General features: G+C 36.9%; 1 protein-coding gene across 1 annotated transcript; it reads right to left on the bottom strand.

The window, feature by feature from the left end:
* Positions 1 to 8,514: 8,514 nt before the first annotated feature.
* On the bottom strand, positions 8,515 to 10,275 carry LOC310720337 (beta-1,3-galactosyl-O-glycosyl-glycoprotein beta-1,6-N-acetylglucosaminyltransferase 7-like). The gene is given in 5 exon segments (XM_083530855.1): positions 8,515 to 9,080; positions 9,305 to 9,422; positions 9,424 to 9,484; positions 9,486 to 9,844; positions 9,848 to 10,275. Coding segments are annotated over 5 exon segments (789 nt in total). The 5' UTR covers positions 9,986 to 10,275; the 3' UTR covers positions 8,515 to 8,967.
* Between the last annotated feature and the right edge of the window lie 10,440 nt (positions 10,276 to 20,715).

Below are 20,715 nucleotides of genomic sequence, written 5' to 3'. Positions count from 1 at the left end.
TCATTAAAGACTGTGTTTACAAATTGTGGAACATTTTCGGGACAATGTTCAGCATAAAATTGCAAAACAGTTGAATATCTCATCATTTACAGAACAAAATATCAAAAGTTTCGAAGAATCTAAAGAAAGCGCAAAAACCAATATTAAATATAGATTCCCATTGCATTTAAAACAGTCCTGTTCTGTAATTAAATTATTGTATAGGCTCATTAACACCTCTAGAAATCATTGTCTGTGAACAGTTTGCCCTGTCATCCACAAATGCAAGTTAAATCTCTATCATGCAAAAAAGAAGGCATGTGTGAACATGATCCAGAAATTCTGCCATTCTCTCTGGACCAAAGTGGAAAACTGTTCTGTGGTCAGATGAATCTAAATTTTAATTTCCCCCAACTCCAATGGACTAAAGAGGAGAAGGACCATTAATGCCTGTGGAATGGGCACATTTGGAAAGGCATTAATGCTGAACAATGTATACAGTCTTAAGTGCAACAAGTGCTTCCATCCAGAAAATATATTTTTCAGGGAAAGTCTTGTATGTTTGAGCAAGACAATGTTAACTGTATCTAATTACAATAGCATGGTTTTGTAGTAGAAGAGTCAGAATGCTACACAGTGGTAAAAATGGCCCATCAAATACAAATACAGAATTGTTCTTCTGGTCCATATCCCTCCCAATCTACCAGGTATTGAAGTCGACCCCACCTTCTACAAGATTTTAAGATGGTGTGCACAATGTATTTGGGGACTTTATCTATGACAAGATGTCAAACTAGTGAAATATTAAAGGATGGGGAGATTCAGCGTATAATTTTAAAGGGTCCAATAAATCGTGGGCTTAGTTCCTGGCATGGCATCTTGAGTTTGATATTTTGGGTGGACAACCATACCATTTCTCTTGGTTGATAAGGAGGGTGAGGACCAGTTGGAACCAGTTATTTATCTCTGGGACATTCAAGGGCTTCCACGAGCATGGGAAAAGAGGTGGTTAGATTAGTGGAGGAGTGGATTAAGGAGTTTTGGGCGTACCCTTGCCAAGGGAGAAACTTGCGCCGCTGGTTTTTCTCCCTGTTTCAGTATGTCCTCAAAAAACACAAGTTCCTGATTTACCTGCTGAGCCTGGCCGTTTGTTTGATTTGGGTATCCTGATGAAAGACTTACCTGAATGCTTAACACGTCACAGAATGCTTTCCATAGCCTAGATGTAAACTTGGTTCCGTGATTAAATACAATGTCTTCGGGAAGGCCATCATTTCTGAACACTTGTTTAAGTAGTAACTTGGATGTTTCCATTGCTGTAGGTTGGCCCTTTATCGGCATGAATTCACAGGCCAGTACCACAGTGTACCCTTGTGAATTGGGAAGGCCCATGACAAAGTCTATAGCGACGAGTGACCTTGGTCGTTGAGGGACTGGGAGTGGTTCCAGTAGACCTTATGGTAATTCTTACTTACTACGCAGGTGACAGGTTTTAACATATCTTTTAACATTTGTGTGAAATGATGGCCAGCAAAAGGTGTTCTGTACAAGTTTGGTAGTGTGGTGAATACCTGGGTGTCCTGTACTTAGTAATATAACCCATTTCAGTACCCTGCTTATTGAGTGGGCAGTTCGTTGGGGTGGTTGTTCTCTCAATGGGTTCTTAGAACCTGTGCAGTAGGTGACTGTGAAATTTAACCTTGTGAAGAACAGTGCCCACTGTGCTTGGTGTGGATTCAGATTCTTTCTCTTGATATTTTGATATCTTCATTCTTCTAGTAGCTCCTTTATCAAAAGAAGCTGACAATTTCCAACATCGTAGTTGCTTTTTTGCGGAGGTTAATTTTCATGAGAAGTAGGCCCACAGTAAAACTTTCCCTGGGTTGCCACAAAGTTAGTAGAGTACACTGACAATTCCGCAACTCCAGGCGTCTACCTCCACAATAAAGGGACTGTTTGGGTCTAGGTGTTGTAGAATTTAGAAATGCCACTAGAAGTTGGCGAATGCCAGGAACCTTTGTAATTCCTTAATGGTGGATGGAGATGGCCAAGATGTTATTGCTTCAACCTTACTTCTTCCCTTTTCCACACTTCATCGAATGATGACATAGCCTAAAAAGTTGGTAGTTTTGGTGAAACACATTTTTCTGCTTTGACCATGAGTTGGTGTTGCAGTAGACAGCTTAGAACAAGGCAAACATGTTGGATGTGGAGGTGATATGTCTTGGAAAATACCAGAATGTCATTGATGTACACGATGACGCATGAATTTAGTAGATCCCAGAATATCTCAATCATGAAAGATTGGAACACTGCAGGTGCATTTGTGAGGCATTATGGCATGACCTTGTATATATTTAGTGCCCCCTAGTGGTATGGAAGGCAGTCTTCCATTCGTCTCCCTTCTGGATCCATATCAAGTTGTATGCATTGCGGACGTCTAATTACGTGAAGAAATGTGCCTCTCTGAGCTGCTTTGATTAAAATGTAATTAACCAAACTTAGGGACACATTAATTTGACCTTTTGTACAGATTACAAATGTAATAGCATAGCATAGATAATGTGTTGATCGTTTATGTAATTATAGTGCAATTACTTTAATTTTGTATTGCTCTTCAACATCAAATAAACATGCATAGTTATAACACATAAAAGACAGCTGGAAATAGAATGTACTGTGGAATTTAAATTTACAATCTACATTTAAGCAATGTCTTGTGAAAAAAAATTACTAGCTTTAGTGTAATTAATAAAATTAATCACCTACTGCAAGTTGAAGTCACAAGAAGATTTTACCGACTCCCTACACTTCCAATGTTTAAAGATTTATTGACAAAAATCATGCCTCCTGAAGGGTAGTTATATAAACCAGCACTGTCTAAATGGCAAAGAAAGTGGTGTAGCAGTTATATGCAGCATCACACACACACACACACACACACACACACACACACACACACACACACACACACACAAAAAAGAAAAAAAAAAAAATATATAAATGTAACACATTCAAAGTTCTTTAAATTAAAATAATGTATGTTGCTTCCAAACACAAGTCTAGTATTTTTATAGTATCTATAGTCCTCCAGGGCCCTATTCTGGTTTTTATTTCAAACCTATTTAATTCTTTAGACAAAGCACTAATTATCAACTATTTTTATGTTCATTTTGATAATCAGGAAGACCCCTTAAAAACAGCAGTTGTGTCCATTCTAGATTCGGTTGTCAGTATCTGGGAGGTTCCTGGCTTGTGTGTGTGTGTGTGTGTGTGTGTGTGTGTGTGTGTGTGTGTGTGTGTGTGTGTGTGTGTGTGTGTGTGTGTGTGTGTATGTTGTTTACTGTTTTTTCCCCACCAGATGTCGCCAGAGTGTTCCCTGGGCCTTCGTTAGGTGTTTCCACCTAAGTCTTGTTGGTTTTGTTCTCAATTGGAACCTAACTAACAGCAAGTTGCGGAATATCTTAAAGCTCACAGGAATCCACAGCGGGGCCGAATGTTCAGGAACATGTTAAAAAATGTATTTGGTCAAATACTGTACACCTTTACATTTATAAAGTGACAATGTCTAGATGAATTTACTAAGGTATCATAGGGTCTGTGGGGTTGCGTCCACAATTCGCACATTTTCGGAACTCGCGTGGGTTACGTTCTAAGATGATCTGGGGGACCACTACATTTAAGGCACCCATTTGTGCCTGTCTCTGTTTATTTTGTTGTGTGGTTTGTGTTCCCAAGTTTGTTTTCCTGAGTTTCTAGCCTTTTTCTGGTGTTGCCAGTAAATCATTGTTTTTGAGTTTGTTTAATGCTTCATGAAACCCAAAATAATAAAGAAAAAGTGAATTATGTTGGGTACCTAAAATAACTTTTAACAGACTACATAATAAAGGAAAATACTATATATATTTTTTTTTATTATTTATTTATTTATTTTTTTTAATAAAATATCACTTAAATTACATGAGGTAAAAAAAATTTGTTCATTCTTACTTTAATGACAGTAGCTTCCACTTTATAGCTTATTACCAGAGCTTACAGGGAAGAAAATGCTTCTTTCATTCATGGTGCTTTTCACAAGCTAATATATTGTCATAATAACATACTAACCAGCAGTAATGCCACTGAGAAAGACTCAGGATATTGCAGAATGCACAATTCAAAAATACATTTAAGGTACAGAGAGCAACTTGACTTCAGATATTCCAAGTTGAAAGACACACTTTCAGGAGATCTACAGTGAGGTATATGTTATCTACATCCATATATCCACTTTTCTCCACAAATTTACACATGTAATACATATCATTTGACATTGTACACCTGAATTAATGAATATGTATTTACTCATAAGCATAAAAATGTTGAATGAAAATTGTGTGTGTGTATACATACTTATATAATGTTTATATATGCATATGTACTTGCATACATTAGCTGTATAACTCTGAGAGCTCTAGTAAAAATGCCTCTTTTATCATTCTAACAAGGTACATTTTGGACAATAACTTGAGTGAAAAATAGAATCTTTGAGAGTTTCTTATGCTTTGTTCTATTTTGTATGCCTTTAATGACAGCATGCTGTGATGTGACAAAGTAATTCTGAGACACTTGATAAAAAAGAGCGCAAGAAACATTGTTCTTGTGGCAGTTGGACAGGCTGTGGGGCAATGCAGCTTTTATTTGTAACCCAGCAAGCATATACAGTTGTATGCAAAAGTTTTGGAACCCCTGACAATGTCCAGGATTTTCATTTATACATTTTTGGGTGTTTGGATCAGCAATTTCATTTTGATCTATCAAATAACTAAAGGACACAGTAATATTTCAGTAATAAAATGAGGTTTATTTGATTAACAGAAAATGCGCAATATGCATCAAAACGAAATTTAGACAGGTGCATAAATTTGGGCACCCATGTCATTTTGTTGATTTAAATACCTGTAACTACTTAGCACTGATTAATTGGAACAAACATTTGGTTTGTAAACTCATTAGGCCTTGAACTTCATAGACGGGTGCATCCCATCATGAGAAAAGGTATTTCAGGTGGCCAATTGCAAGTTGTTGTTCTCTTTGACTCTCCTCTGAAGAGTGGCAACATGGGGGTCTCAAAACAACTATTAAATTACCTGAAAACAAAGATTGTTCAACATTATGGTTTAGTGGAAGGCTACAAAATATTATCTAAGAGATATAAGTTTTCAGTGTCCACTGTGAGGAACATAGTGAGGAAATGGAAGACCACAGGCACATTTCTTGTTAAGGCCAGAAGTGGCAGGCCACATCAAATATTAGAGAGGCAAAGGTGAAGGATGGTGACAACGGTCAAAAACAGCCCACAGACCACCTTCAAAGACCTACAAAATCAACTTGCTGCAGATGGTGTCACTGTGCATCGTTCAACAATTCAGCGCACTTTGCACAAGGAGAAGCTGTATGGGAGAGTGATGTGAAAGAAGCCTTTTCTGCACACACGCCACAAATGGAGTCGCTTGAGGTATCCAAATGCACATTTGGACAAGCCAGCTTCATTTTGGAATAAGGTGCTGTGGACAAAGACTTAGTTATTTGGTCATAACAAGGGGCGTTATACATGGCGGCAAAATAACACAGCATTCCAAGAAAAACACTTGCTACCCACAGTAAAATTTGGGCGAGGTTCCATCATGCTGTGAGGCTGTGTGGACAGTGCCGGTACTGGGAATCTGGTTAAAGTTGAGGGTTGCATGAATTCCACTCAATAGCAGCAAATTCTTGAGAATAATGTTGAAGAATCAGTCACAAAGTTGAAGTTATGCCAAGGCTGGATATTTCAACAAGACAACGACCCAAAACACTGCCTCAAAATTTACTCAGGCATTTATGTAGAGGAACAAGTACAATGTTCTGGAATGGCCATCCCAGTCCCCAGACCTGAATGTCATTAAACATCTGTGGGGTGATTTTGAAGCAGGTTGTCCATGCTCGGCAACCATTAAACCTAACTGAATTGGAGATGTTTTGTAAGGAGGAATGGTCCAAAATACATTCATCCAGAATCCAGACAGAAATCCTCATTACAGACTATAGGAAGCGTCTAGAGGCTGTTATTTCTGCTAAAGGAGGCTCTACTAAATATTGATGTGATTTTTCTGTTGGGGTGCCCAAATTTATGCACCTGTCTAATTTCGTTTTGATGCACATTGCGCATTAATTCTGTTAATTACTGTGTCCTTCAGTTATTTGGTAGATCAAAATGAAATTGCTGATCCAAACACCCAAATATTTATCAATGAAAATCATGGACATTGTCGGGGGGTCCTCAACTTTTGCATACAACTGTAGATCAACTGCCCATACTTTTTGGGCATATGACCCCCAAATGAACAAAACTATGTGAACACCTTTCCCTTTCTATCTGGCTCTAAGGAGCTTGTTACACTAACTATGTAATATGAAACATGTGGTGAAATATTCCCTAAAACAATGTTTTAACATTTATACACATGCACTCATTTAAATTTTTGGCATTTGGCAGGTGCCCCTTTCAAAAGGGACTTACAATGATCTAATTTATCCAACTGAGCAGTTGAGAGTTAAGGCCTTTGTTCAAGGGCAAAGTAGCAGCAGATAGGAAGTGTTAGTATGTGAACACAACCTTCTGATCAAAAGTCCAGCATCTGAAGCACTGGTCTTGTTTTTCCATAAGAAGTTCCCAGTGAGACATCCTTCAAATAGGTACATCTTTTAAACTTTTTCTCTTCTTTTTATTTGACTGTTAAACTACATCGAACATGAGTGAACACAAGCTTTCAATGTTCAATTCACAGTGAGGAGGACAGTAAAAGAAATTTAGAAATTACAGCTTTGGAATTTTTTGGGAGAATTAATGGCACCATGATTTTTTTTTCTTTCATATGTGGACCTTCTCCAAACTTTTGCCACAATGTTGCAAACACCCAATTTTGTAGAATGTTTTATATGCTGTAGCATTAAAAATTGTATTTACTAAAAATGTTCCAGTATGACCACAAGAGCTCTGTAAAGGTGGTTAGTAAAAAATGAAGTGGCTTGCACGGAGCTCCAAACTCAAATGAGGGAACAAATTTTAAATTAACTGGATCTCTGACTGATTCCAGGCAATACAAGGAATTCTTGTATTGGGGTAATCAGGTGTGCAAAAAGGTAAATAAATGAAAAACAATCAAATTCTCCTTGCACTGATTTTTGGATCTAGTGGAAAGTGTTGTTTTGGTCTAAAAAGTATCCATACCAAGATTTTTGTGTGTACTCTGAAAAAAAGCAAAATGGTCTGGTTGAATTTATATTTCTACAGAATAAATGCCAATGTGAGTGGCATTCTACACGTTTGCAACTTACTGCATATGTTGTACATATTTAATATTATATTTATCTCATTTGGAAGATGCCCTTATCCAGAGTGACTTACAGCTATCTGTACATACAGATGAGGGTCAAAGGCCTTGCTTACAATCTTGACCACACTATCTATCTATCTTGACCACTGAGCTACTTAGTGTTTAGCATAAAGCAGAATTTTGTCAGATGTAAAGCATGTATAAAATAATATTTTTTTCTTATATATGAAATTCTTTGATTTTGTACCTACTAATCATTGTTTTCTCAATAGTGTCACACTTCTGATGATTCTTTTTTGAAAAAAGAAATGTAACCTACTAACTCCTGTAATCTAATAAAAAGTGTTTTAGAAACAATTAGTAATAATTACTGGGCCATTTCCTTATTTGAAAGCAGAAACAACAATTTTACATTGTTTTATACTGTTACAGTTTTTGGACCATTGACATGATCTGGGGGTTTTCGGTTAGGTATTTATTTATTTATTTATTTATTTTTAATTGTTTTAGATTTTCTCTCCTTGTATTTTCCGGTGTTTTCCACCAGATGTCGCCAAAGTGTTCCCTAATTCCTAGTTAGTTCTCAGGGCTTCTATCTATTAGCCTGTGTTCCTTTTTTTTTGTCTGTTTGTTGCTGGTTAGTTGTAATGATGTGTGGTGCGTTTCCGGAGATTTTTTAAAACTAAATTAAGCATACGTTTTTTGTCCCCCGAGTCCCTTGTCTTTTCTCATGTTTCCCAGAGCTGCCTGTCCCAAGTCACCCTATGTATGTCTTTGTTAGTTTGATATTTTTAGCTCTTTTCAAAGAAAGGCTTTGCTTGTATTTTTTGAGTTTCTAAGAAGAGATTTGGTTTTCTCATCTGCATTGTGGACTTTCTTTTGCTCTTTTCGAGCTAGTGCAGTTTGGAACAGTTGTGGTCTATGAGCTTTGGCTAGTGCACTCTCTGACCTTCAAATCAAAGTATGTGTAAAAGCCAACATTATTGTGTGCCTGCTGGATGGCCCCAGTGCTCTCTATATATACTCAATATGAAGCCAGTGTGCATAAGTATTTTGAAGAAAAGTTACACATGCATCAAATTTTCAGAAATCAAAATCTTTCCTTAATAAATAAAATTCCTTTTATTAAACATGGCTGTTTTTTTTTTTTTTTATAATTTTTTTTATTTGAGTGTCATTCAAATTTGAATAAAAACAGCCCTGTATAACATCACCTGCTGTAGCTACACGGTTGTTGTTCCATGGATTAATCGTTTCATGTTGAATTGTGTAGATTTTTTAAATTATTTTTATGATTATTATTTTTTTTTTTTTTTTTTTTTAAGAATTAACTGTTAATATTAACTGTGAACCTTTTCAATTAGATGGCAATTTTGCATTGTTAATTTTGATCTCTCTTGCAAATTCCCATTTTGACTGAATGGGCACCTTTGCCTGCTGTAAGACTGTAATGCTCTCAAACTTGTTAGCAAACATGCTGTTGCTCTCAATTATCCAGGGTACATCCTCAATATTGTAGATGCAGATATCCCTGATGTAAGTTTATCTTGTGTAAATATTTGACTGAAATTCTCCTATACACATGACCTTTGTTTTGTTCCTTTGTTTTGCACAGCTACTATTGTAATGACTAATGATTTTTTTTTTTTTTACAGCCTGGATGTGCTGTCCTTTCTTGGTCTTTCCATTTAATGGCTCGAATGTTACCCTCCCCGCCAGGGTCTATCTTACTGTCAGGGGGCTCTGTGAAGAATGTTAACAGTTTGAATAAGTGTTATATGTTGTGGCTTTTCATACTGATTTACCAGCAATTATTGTTTATTATTATCATTAATGTTCTACACAAAAACAACAACAACAAAATAATAATTAGTATCATTATTTGCAAATACCTCATCTGCTTACTTGAATGTCTGAGAATCATATTTTAAATCATATACTGAAATATAGGATCAGTTTGATCTTACCTTTCACATGGTTAAGCTTTACCCAGTAATCCTCATCAGGGCTGTAGGTATCCCTAGACCATTCCAACAGGTCTTTGGCCACTGTGCTGTTAAGGACATATTCCACAAATTCTCTTTTTTAGACTGTAGTAGGCTGTGCCAAAGTAGATCTCCAGGTTGTGTGGAGCAGAGGACTTTTTTTATTTGGGCCAAAAGATACCACATATTGACCTGTGACTTCCTTGTGTTGTATTTCAGTCTCGCCCTGTCTCGCATGCTATTCGGCTGTTTGATCCCTGGAGTCATATTTTTATCTTTCCATTCTTTATCCTGCATATACCAGACCAGCTCCAGGTTGCTCATGACAGGGAAACTCTGGCCACACAGGTTTATCAATTTTTTCCATTTGACTGGAGACTTCACCAGGTCCTCCATACAGTTAATGTCAGCCTTCAGACGGGAAAATCCTGCATAGGTCACTGTCTCGCTAACTGAGGATAGAAAGACATTGGAAAAACAGTCTGATAATCTCTCAACACTTACTCTGTAGTCTTTTGGAGCTTAGGCATCTACGTGAATACAGTAAACATTGTGTGGTGCATAAATGGCTCTGAGCAGACGTACAAACATCTCCAGGTCTTTGTGAATAGTGATGATGAAGGCCAGAGGGTAGTCTTCCTCTTCTTTGCTCAGGGTCTCCATAATAAATTAAAACTTGTGTTGTATATTAGGGCAGGTGAGTGGAAAGTTGAAGTAGCTCAAGCCTTGAGATTCTGCTCTTTCCCATCTTGAGTAAGGGGTGGTGGGTAGCAAAACTTTACACTTTCAGGAATTGGATGGCACCTCAAGACAGACACAGCATTTGGATCATCAGGAGGCCTCATACTAACATAAACGGTATAGGTAAAAATGCTCATACCGAGGTATAGAAGAAAACTGCACTGTAAATACTTCAGCTGAAGCATGGTGCCTCAAAAGGCCAGACCACATACAGACCATGTGAAAGTGTTATAGCAATAATGCGATAAAATTATTATTATTACACTTACTATTGTAATCAACTTATATAACTTAAATCATAAATAGCTTCTTAAACTAAAATAAAAAAATATATAATATTAATACACCCTTGTTACAAAACAGTTCACTCTGAAAGTACTGGAGCAGCAAGACCAATTTCAATAAAATTTAAATTTAATTTTTTTTAATTTTTAAATTGAATTTCTGCACTGTCATTCACTATTTATGTTTGCCTAAATAGTATATATTTTCATTTAACTCCTAGATAATTTTAGAAATATTAAAAAAGTAATTTGGTGATTAAGCACCAAAATATGTAATTATTCCACATAACTTGAATAATTTTTATTCCAGTAAGTTGGTAAGTTGGAACTCAATTCAAGTAAGTTGGCCCATTTATAATCGTAGTAATTCAACTGTGTTTCTATTTAAAAAAACAAAGAATCCTGGGTTTTGCTCGGTACAACTAGATTGTCCATGTTCTTGGATTTAATCAAAAACAGTTTTATTCACCAATCTTCCTACCAATTTTGTTTATTCATCGCTAATATTGGTGCAGTTTATTTGTAAAGTAAGTCTTACAAAAGCCAGCCCTGATTTACCTAATAAGTTGTATATTTAAAAAATGTTTTGCCTATATTGACACGAACACCCCCAAACATGATCTGAGACAGTATCTCATCAACAGCTTTATGAGAAGCAGGTTGGGTTTGCATTAATTATCAAGATCTTTCTTCCTATAGTTAGACATTTTTTTATGATAAAAATAAAAGTGCATTTCTCACTTTCAGTATATCTGCAAATTCTTTAAATGCATTTCTTCTCCTCTGTCAGCCAGTGTGGAATGAAGAAAAAAAAAAAAAAAGATTAAATCCAGATGAATATATGTGAGATTATGACTTATGCACTCTGACCATTCAATCAAAGGATGTGAAAATGCAGACGTGATTTTATGCCTGCTAGAGGGCCTTGGAGTGGCCAAGTTGAAATCTGGTTTGTTAAAGCAACAGCCTTTAAACAACATTAGTTTAAATGTACAGGACACTCACAATCTTTATTGTGAATGGCTTATGGCAGTTTCTTTTGACTTATGCAATATGTGATGTGATGACTGAAATCTGATTGGACAGAAACTTTAACCTAAAAATGCATTGCTATAAAATCAAGAGAATAGACTAATGAGAATAATTTAGTACATTTTAATGGACAAAAATATATTAAAATGTAAGTCAGATATTTTGATAGAGTTTAGGCCAGCAGAGAAGGCCTTCCTGACCCTGATGGCCCAACACTAATAAGTGACAACAGTAGCGTGGGAATGTTCTGTTTAGAGTCTTCTAAACTTTTGTTCATTTGTATACTAGTCAGAGCAACACAAATTCATGCACACTGAAAGCACACGCTCCAGTTTCCCAGAGACTGATTTTACATTCTTTCTTTCTACACTATTACACATTTTATTTTCTGTAGAGCTAACAAAAATGAAAAAAAAAATAGTCATTAAATTGCTCACAAATGATTATTAGTGCATTAGTGGAAATGAACCCCTTGTAATTGGTATATTGTCAGCTTTGACAAATAGCATCTTTGCAAAGTGAAAATATTTTGAATATAGTCACATTTGTGTAGTATTTACCATTATAGAATTATAATAAACTAAATGTTGCATTGTTAAAATGACTTCCACTTATTTTTACTAATTTCAAACTTATTTCATTGATAAGTAGAAATTGTATACATGCACACATACCTTAACATCAACTGGAGATCTTTACCTTTTAGGTGTGGCAGATTCCAGTCAAGATGTAAAACTAGTTAGAGCATGTTAGCATTTACAAAAGTCTGTGGTGCAGAATAAAGATATAAGACCAACAGAGGGAAGTCATGCTGCTGACAGCCAGTGTGCTGTAAGGGCAGCCAGTGTGTACAGTAAATTTGAAGCTTTTGTTTCTGACACTTTATGATCATCAAGCTGTCCTTTCATAACTCTGTGACTAGAGATATGATTTTCCAACTAGAGAGAGAGAGAGACAATTTCAGTCTCCTCCCTTCTACACACTTTCTAGCTTTTTTACTTATTTTTTTACTGAAGCACAATTTCAAGTCCAGTAGTATTAAAATAAATATGAAATTATCTCACAACTGGTGTAAATAATTTTCTATATTCAATCCTCTAGTTGAAACTTGGAACACTTTAGAAGTGCAGTTCATCAGGGTCAGGCAAAAGATTGATCCTGGGTGAGTACAATTGCATCCCCTTTTAGCATTTTTTTTCTTTATAAGCATCCACTGTCAGCTTCATGCACTAAATTTGTTAGTAAAATTGGAAAATTGTAATGGAAATTTTTACCTCGTAAATTGTGTTGCGATGACGACAATATACTAACCTTTAATACTCAAATGTAAGGTGTGGCATAATACCACTGTACATGCAAAACCTGCTGCTCATGCAGAATGAAATATTTGGAAGCAATTCAAAGTATTTAATTATTGACTTACCCAAATGAATTATGTGTGCAATGCTGTACAATAATTTAAATTCCACAAATGGTAAGGCGATATATAAGAACATATAGAACACTTAAGCTCCTTTCATTATTAGATTTGTGCAGGTGTAGCTCCAGTTGTTATTCTAATGATGCTTACTATTGGTCCTGCATTTTGTGAGTTGGACTTTGTACAACCTATCCAGACAGTGTTTTGCTTTCAAAAGTGGGGCTTTATGCAGAATTTTAAAGTTCTAGAAATTAAATTAATGATATTGTTGAACCCAGCCAATAGGGTTGCACAAGCCAGTGCACTCTTAGTGCTGGTCCCAATAAATGGTTGTATTAGGGTTGCATTAGGAAGGGCATCCAGCGTAAAACGTGCCAAATCAAATACACGGAGCAAAAAAGAGAAATTCATACCAGATCGGTCGAGGCCCGGGTTACCAATGACCACTACAGGTATTGTTAGCCAACAGGGTACCGGTGGAAATTGGGCTACTTTTGGCCGAAGGAGGAGAAGGAGAGAAGGGAGAGGTCTACAGAGACAGCAGGGAAAGGAGAAGTGAAGGAGAGTGGAGGTTAGGGTTCGTACTTTTAATGTTGGTACTATGACTGGTAAAGGGAAAGAGATAGCTAATATGATGGAGAAGAAAAAAATATGTTGTGTAAATATGTTGTGTGTTCAGGAGACCAAGTGTAAAGGGAGTAAGGCCAGGAGGTGGCTTTAAACTGTTCTTTAATAGTGTGGATGAAAAGAGAAATGATGTAGGGTGATTCTGAAGGAAGAGTACAGTAAGAGTGTAGTGAAGGTAAAGAGAGTTTCTGATAGGGGGATGAATGTGAAGCTGGAAGTTGAAGGGGTGATGATAAATGTCATCAGTACTTATGATTCACAAGTGGGCTGTGAGATGGAGGAGAAGGGAAAATTGTTAGTTAGTGATTTAGATGAAGTGGTAGAAGATGTACCTAGGAATGAAAGATTGGTGATTTGGGCAGACTTAAATGGGCATGTAGGTGAAGGGAACATAGGTGATGAGGAGGTGATGGGTAGGTATGGCTTTAAAGAGAGGAATGTGGAAGGGCAGATGGTTGTAGATTTTGCTGAAAGGATGGAAATGGCAGTGGTAAACACTTATTTTAAGAAGAAGGATGATCAGAGGGTGACGTATAAGAGTGGAGGAAGGTGCACACAGATGGACTATGTTCAATGTAGGAGATGCAACCTGAAGGAGATTTGAGACTGTAAGGTGTTGGCAGGGGACAGTGTAGCAGGATAGCATCGGATGGTGGTCTGTAGGATGGTTTTTGGAGGCGAGGAAGAAGAGGAGGAGAGTGAGGACCGAAAGAAGAATAAGGTGGTGGAAACTAAAGGAGAAAGACTGTGGGGCTCGTGGTGGTGAAAAGTTGCAGGATGATTGGGCAACTACTGCAGAAGTGATATAGGAGACAGCTAGAAAGGTACTTGGTGTGACATCTGGAAATAGAAAGGAAGACAAAGACTTATTTTAGGGATCGACAGAGTGATGAGAAAAGTAGGCAGGAGTACAAGGAGATGTGGCAGCAGGTAGAGAGGGATGTGGCGAAAGCCAAGGAAAGTCATATGAAAAGCTCTATGTGAAGTTGGACACTAAGGAAGGAGAAAAGGATTTGACCAGGCAGAGAGACTGAGCTGGGAAGGATGTGCTGCAAGTTAGAGCAATAAAGGATGGAAATGAAAAAGTGTTGACTAGTGAGGAGAGTGTGTTGAGTAGATGGAGGGAGTATTTCGAGCAGCTGATGAACAAGGAAAATGAGAGAGAAGGGTGGATGGTGTGGAGATTATGAAGCAGGAAGTGGATAGGTTTAGTAAGGAGGAAGTGAGAGCAGCGATTAAAAGGATGAAGAGTGGGAAGTCGGTTGGACCAGATGACAAACTGGTAGAAGCATGGAGATGTTAAGGAGAGATGGCAGTGGAGTTTTTAACTAGGTTGTTCAACAAGATTTTAGATGGTGAGAGGATGCCTGAGGAATGGAGAAAGAGTGTGCTGGTACTGATCTTTAAGAATAAGGGATATGTGCAGACCTGCAGAAACTACAGGGGCATAAAGTTGATCAGTCACATCATGAAGTAATGAGAAAGAGTAGTGGAAGCCAGGCTGAGAGATAAGGTAACCATCTGTGAGCAACAGTATGGTTTCAGGCCAAGGAAGGGCACCACAGATGCATTATTTGCTTTGGGAATGTTAACGGAGAAGTATAGAAAAGGTCAGAAGGAGTTGAATTGTGTGTTTGTGGATTTAGAGCAAGCGTCTAACAGGGTGCTGAGAGAGGAGTTGTGGTAGTGTATAAGGAAGTCAGGTGTGTCAGAGAAGTATGTGAGGGTGGTGCAGGACAAGTATGAGTACAGTGTGACAGCAGTGAAGTGTGCAGTAGGAGCGACAGACTGGTTCAAGGTGGAGGTTGGACTGCATCAAGGATCGGCTCTGAGCCCTTTCCTGTTTGCAGTGGTGATGAACAGGTTGACGGACGAGGTCAGACAGGACTCTCCATGGACTATGATGCTTGCAAATGACATTGTGATTTGTGGTAAAAGTAGGGAGCAGGTTGAGAAGAGCCTGGAGAGGTGGAGGTATTCGCTGGAGAGAAGGAGAATAAAAGTCAGTAGTACTAAGACAGAGTACATGTTTGTGAATAAGAGGGAGGGCAGTGGAGTGGTGCGGTTGCAGGGAGAAGAGTTGGAGAAAGTGGAGGAGTTCAGGAAACTGGGGTCAACAGTGAAAAATAATGGAAAGTGTGTTAGAAAAGTGAAGAAAAAAGAGTGTAGGCAGGGTGGAGTGGGTGGAGAAGAGTGGCAGGAGTGATTTGTGATAGAAGGGTATCTGCAAGAGTAAAAGGGAGAGTTTATAGGACTGTGGTGAGACCTGTGATGTTGTATGGTTTAGAGACAGTGGCATTGAGTAAAAGACAACAGGTGGAGCTGGAGGTAGCAGAGCTGAAGATGTTGAGGTTTTCTTTGTGAGTGACGAGGATGGACAGGATTAGAAATTAGGTATTTAGAGAGACAGCGCATGTAGGACGTTTTGGAGACAAGGTTAAGGAGGCGAGTTTGAAATGGTTTGGACATGTGCAGAAAGAGGGACATGGGGTATCGGTAGGAGAATGCTGAGGATGGAACCACCATGGTATCTACAGAATTAAGTACAAATATCTTTTCATATTTAAAATCAATCTTAGAATGTTTGAATCCTCTTTTCCAGGTTCTTTGAATTAATTAATGCAGTGCTGCTGAATTTTGTCTGATGTTTTAGCTCTTAACATGTGCCAGGAAGTGGAGAGATTTTTGAAGGAAGAATATAACTGAAATAACTGACAACTGTTGGTACCTAAATAGTAAAATATACCAAGCATTCATAACAGTAAATCTGCCTAATATTGTGTTGGGCCCAGTGTGGCATGGACTTCACTGGACTCTGAAGGTGTACTAAGGTTTCTGGCACACAAAGGTTAGCAGCTAATCTTTTAAATCATGTAAGTTGTGAAATTAGGCCTTGCTTGACCAGCATTTCCAACAGACTTTTAGTTGGAAGGAGATCTGGGGAATTTGAAGGACAAATCAGCACCATCATCTTCTTAAAACTAATAACCACACACTTTTTATAATGTAGCAGGGCACTGTATCCTGATAAGATTAATCACTGCTATTAAGAAATAATGTTGGCATGAACAACAGAACAGATATCCTATTGGGTTATTCATACTCCCTACCACTTTTAAGAGTCACATGATGAGTCATCTTTCCCTCGATCCTAAATAGTCTCCCAGTTCCTGCCACTGAAAAACATCCCTAAAGCATGATGCTGCCATCACCATGCTTCATTTTCAGAGATGTATTGGCCAGGTGATGAGCGGTGCATGGTTTCCTCCAGACATGACGCTTGGCATTCAGGCCAAAGAGTTCACTCTTGGTTTTTCATGCTCTTCAAGTGCCTTTTGGCAAACTCCAGGTGGGCTGTCATGTGCCTTTTTACAGAGGAGCGGCTTCCGTCTGGCCACTCTACCATACATGCCTGATTGGTGGAGTGCTACAGAGCTTGTTCTTCTGCAAGGTTCTCCTCTATCTACACAGAGAAATGCTGGAGCTCTTTTAGAGTAACAATCGGGTTCTTGGTCACCTCCCAAAGGCCCTTCTCTCACTCTAGGAAGAGTCCTGGCTGTTGCAAACTTCTATTTACGGATGATGGCGGCAACTGTGCTATTTCGGACCTTTAATGCTGCAGAAATTGTTTCTGTACCCTTCCCCACATCTGTGCCTCAAGACAATCCTGTCTCTGAGGTCTACAGACAATTCCTTGGACTTAATGGCTTGGATTGTGCTCTAACATGCACTGTTAACTGTGGGACCTTATATAGACAGGTGTGTGCCTTTCAAATCATGTCCAATCAGCTGGATTTACCACAGATAGACTCTAATCAAGTTGTAAAAACATCTCAAGGATGATCAGTGGAAACAGGATACACCTGAGCTCAATTCTGAGCATCATTGCAAAGGCTGTGAATACCTGTGAATGTACATGTGATTTTTTGTCATGTCGGTTTTTATTTTATTAAGATTTCAAAGAAACTTCTTTCGCTTTGTTATTATGGTGTATTGTTTGTAGAATTTCGAGGAACATAATGATTTTAATTAATTTTGGAAAAAGTCTGTAACATAAAATGTGGAAAAAGTGAAGAGCAGTGAACACTTTCCGGATGTGTCAGGTCGATCCAAGTCAAGAAGCTTTTATTGTCATTTTAACCATATAAAGCTGATGCAGTACACCGTAAAATTTTATCAGAATAAACTTATATACGACGACACACAGTATAAGTATATGTGTGTCGTGTGTATTACGTAAAGTTCAGGCTTTCAGACTTTAACACAAAACAGCACAGCACTACAGTAGTGATTCTTGATTAGTCTTATTCTAAGGGGTCCTACAGTAGCAAGAGTTTCAACTACAAAAATTACACGTGCTTATTTGCTGTTAATTACATTTAGGGATTTGCGTGCACCTATTACAATTGCATTAAATATTAAATTACACACCTTAAATATGACATCAAATACATGTAATTGTGTGTATTTTGTGGGGTTTTTTTTATTTTTATGCTGTAAACTTAACACATCTGTTTTCTCATTTTTTTTTTTTTTATTTTCCCTCACAGTGCAGTCATTAGTATTTTGTAATGCATGTAGAAAAGTAGTATCCTGAGAACAGTTCTGATGTTTAGCTAAACTTTGACTGCTTGCATATTCAAATGATCAGTCCCTGACTGGTGATTAGTTTTATTAATGCTTGAGAATGTAATTTTTGTGAATGCCTATCTTGCTTATCTTCATTTATAACATGATTTTATCTCAATAAAATAAAGTTTTAGTTCTCATCGGAATCTTTGTAGTATATATATATATATATATATATATATATATATATATATATATATATATATATATATATATATATAGAGAGAGAGAGAGAGAGAGAGAGAGAGAGAGAGAGACACTATATGAACAAATGTTTGTGGACACCTGACCATAAGATTTGTATGTGCTTTTTGAACATCCCATTCCACATTTATTTGCTACTTGTTGTTATAATAACTGCCACACTTTTGGGAAGATGTTCCACTAAGTTTTGGAGCATTGTGTAGAGTGAGGAGGTTGGGGTGCAGTCAGCATACCAGTACATCCCAAAGGTGTTTAATAGGGTTGAGGTCAGACCTCTATAGCAGGCCACTCAAGATCTTCCACTTCAACCATGTAAACCATATTTTCATGGAGCTGGCTTTGTGCACTATCATGCTGAAACAGGTTTGAGTCTCCTAGTTCAAGTAAAATGTAGTGCTATGATGTGTGCAATATCAAATTACATCCTAGAACAGTGCGCCTCATATGGCTGGAAAAGACAGGAATGTTTGCCTCATATTCCTAAGGAGACATAGTAAATTTGAATTCTAAAATGTCAAGCTGTTGTCAAAACATTGTCTCAAATTTTGTTTTTAGTAGCCCTCCTAAGTTGCAGGATATAGCTTCCTGTTTGGTGACTTACCTTGGATTTTATGAATTAAACATCCTTAATATCAAAAATCCGAAAGAAATTGTGACTTCAGGCTTGATATGCTACGATCAGTTTTACTAACTTTTGATTTATAGCAACATGTTTAGTTAAGATTGCATTCATAATGTTGTGAACAATCAAATTTCTTGATTGATAGACAAAAATTGTAGAAGATGCAGCAAAAACCTTTTGAAAAAGCAATGACCGGAATCTATTTTGGTAGTGTTAATAGTGTAAACTACTATTATTACTAAATTATATATTGAATTCTATTATAAAGCCAAGAAGTCTAATGGATAAATTAATTCCAAACTGAGAAAACTGCATCAGTATAATAATAAATAACAATGAATATCTGTATGGTATTTAATGCATAACAATTAAGGTGAATTCTCGGATAGTCTGTCAAAATTGACTAAATAAGATAATGGCTTCTTTCTCCATTAAGCATGCTATTACCACACAAACATCACTGCTATTACCACACAAACATCACAGCCAATGATAATGGAGTGTGATCAGCAATTTTCTGATTCAATTTCCTTTTTAAAAGGAATTATGTAGTAACATAATACCAGATAATGTTCTGTTCATTTGCTTTCTAAAAGGACACCATCATCTAGCCTGGCTGTTGCCACTCTTAATTAAAATGTATTAAAATAAACTAATGTATTTATATTTTAAATTAATATATTTGTCAAATTAAACTTTGCTGTAAAATAATTTTTACATCTTACATCTCACAAATTCTGGTCGCAAGGTTCAAATATATTGTAAAATATCTATTTAATTATAATTTTAATTTCATACAGTAGCATATCCTCATTTATCTTTATATATTGATATACTAATTGTATATACACAGTGTATTAACTTGGATACTGTTGTACATACAGTGTACATACAGTATTTCACATATACACACGTGTGTGTGTGTGTGTGTGTGTGTGTGTGTGTAAATTTATTTGACCTAGCCCAATTTGGAAAAAACTTAAAAAATAAAGAGCAGCCTCATGTCTTTTATTAGAGGTCACTTATATTACATGCATATGACTGTATAGCTTATAGTTTATAGCGTATCAGACATTCCCATTAGGAATTCTATTGCACTAATTATACAAAAAAATATACATTTTTAATTATACAAATAATATATATATTTTTTTGTTTACTTCTCATCTATTCATTAATGCTGTGTTTCGGGAGATATGAAGTACTTTTGTACCTATTTACCACACAATTCCTCAACTACACCATAAGCTTGCATATGAAATATTAATTTTTTATGTCACTTTTATTCCTGTCACTGATTTTGTCATCCTTGTGACATGTGCTCATGAGCAGCACATTTTTATGCCTTTTGGGGCAATACGAAACAATAGTGTGTGTTTCATTGAACGCAAAAAGAGAAAAAAACACAGCTCGGTCTCTCGGTGTGTGTGTGAGAGAGAGAGTGAGAGAATGCATGTGTGCATATGTATGTATGTATGTGTGCGTGTGTGCGTGCTTGTGTGTGCCTGTGTGTTTGTGTGCATGAATTAGGTCTTACCCTTTTATATCTTTGTTCTGCATTTGTGACTGATTTCCTTTGCCAGTTCTATAAAAATGCTGTGGCAGTACACACATACATGTTTGTGTGTGTGTGTGTGAGTGAGCATGTCTTTTCTACATCACATTTATGCTCTAGTAGTAGGCCTTCATTTCTGTGTGAAAATTTTCTGATTTATGCTGGATTTATAGATTTTTTTTGAAAAATTTAGAAAAAATATTGAGTTTTTTTTACATTTCCCATTCATTTCAATGTGGGGTCATATTGACCCCGAAGACCAGAAGTGTAAAAAAATTT

Source organism: Silurus aristotelis (genome assembly GCF_946808225.1).
Source record: "Silurus aristotelis genome assembly, chromosome: 2".
NCBI lineage: Eukaryota > Metazoa > Chordata > Actinopteri > Siluriformes > Siluridae > Silurus > Silurus aristotelis.
The sequence above is the reverse complement of the archived record's forward strand: the minus strand, read 5'-3'. Positions and strand labels throughout refer to the sequence as shown.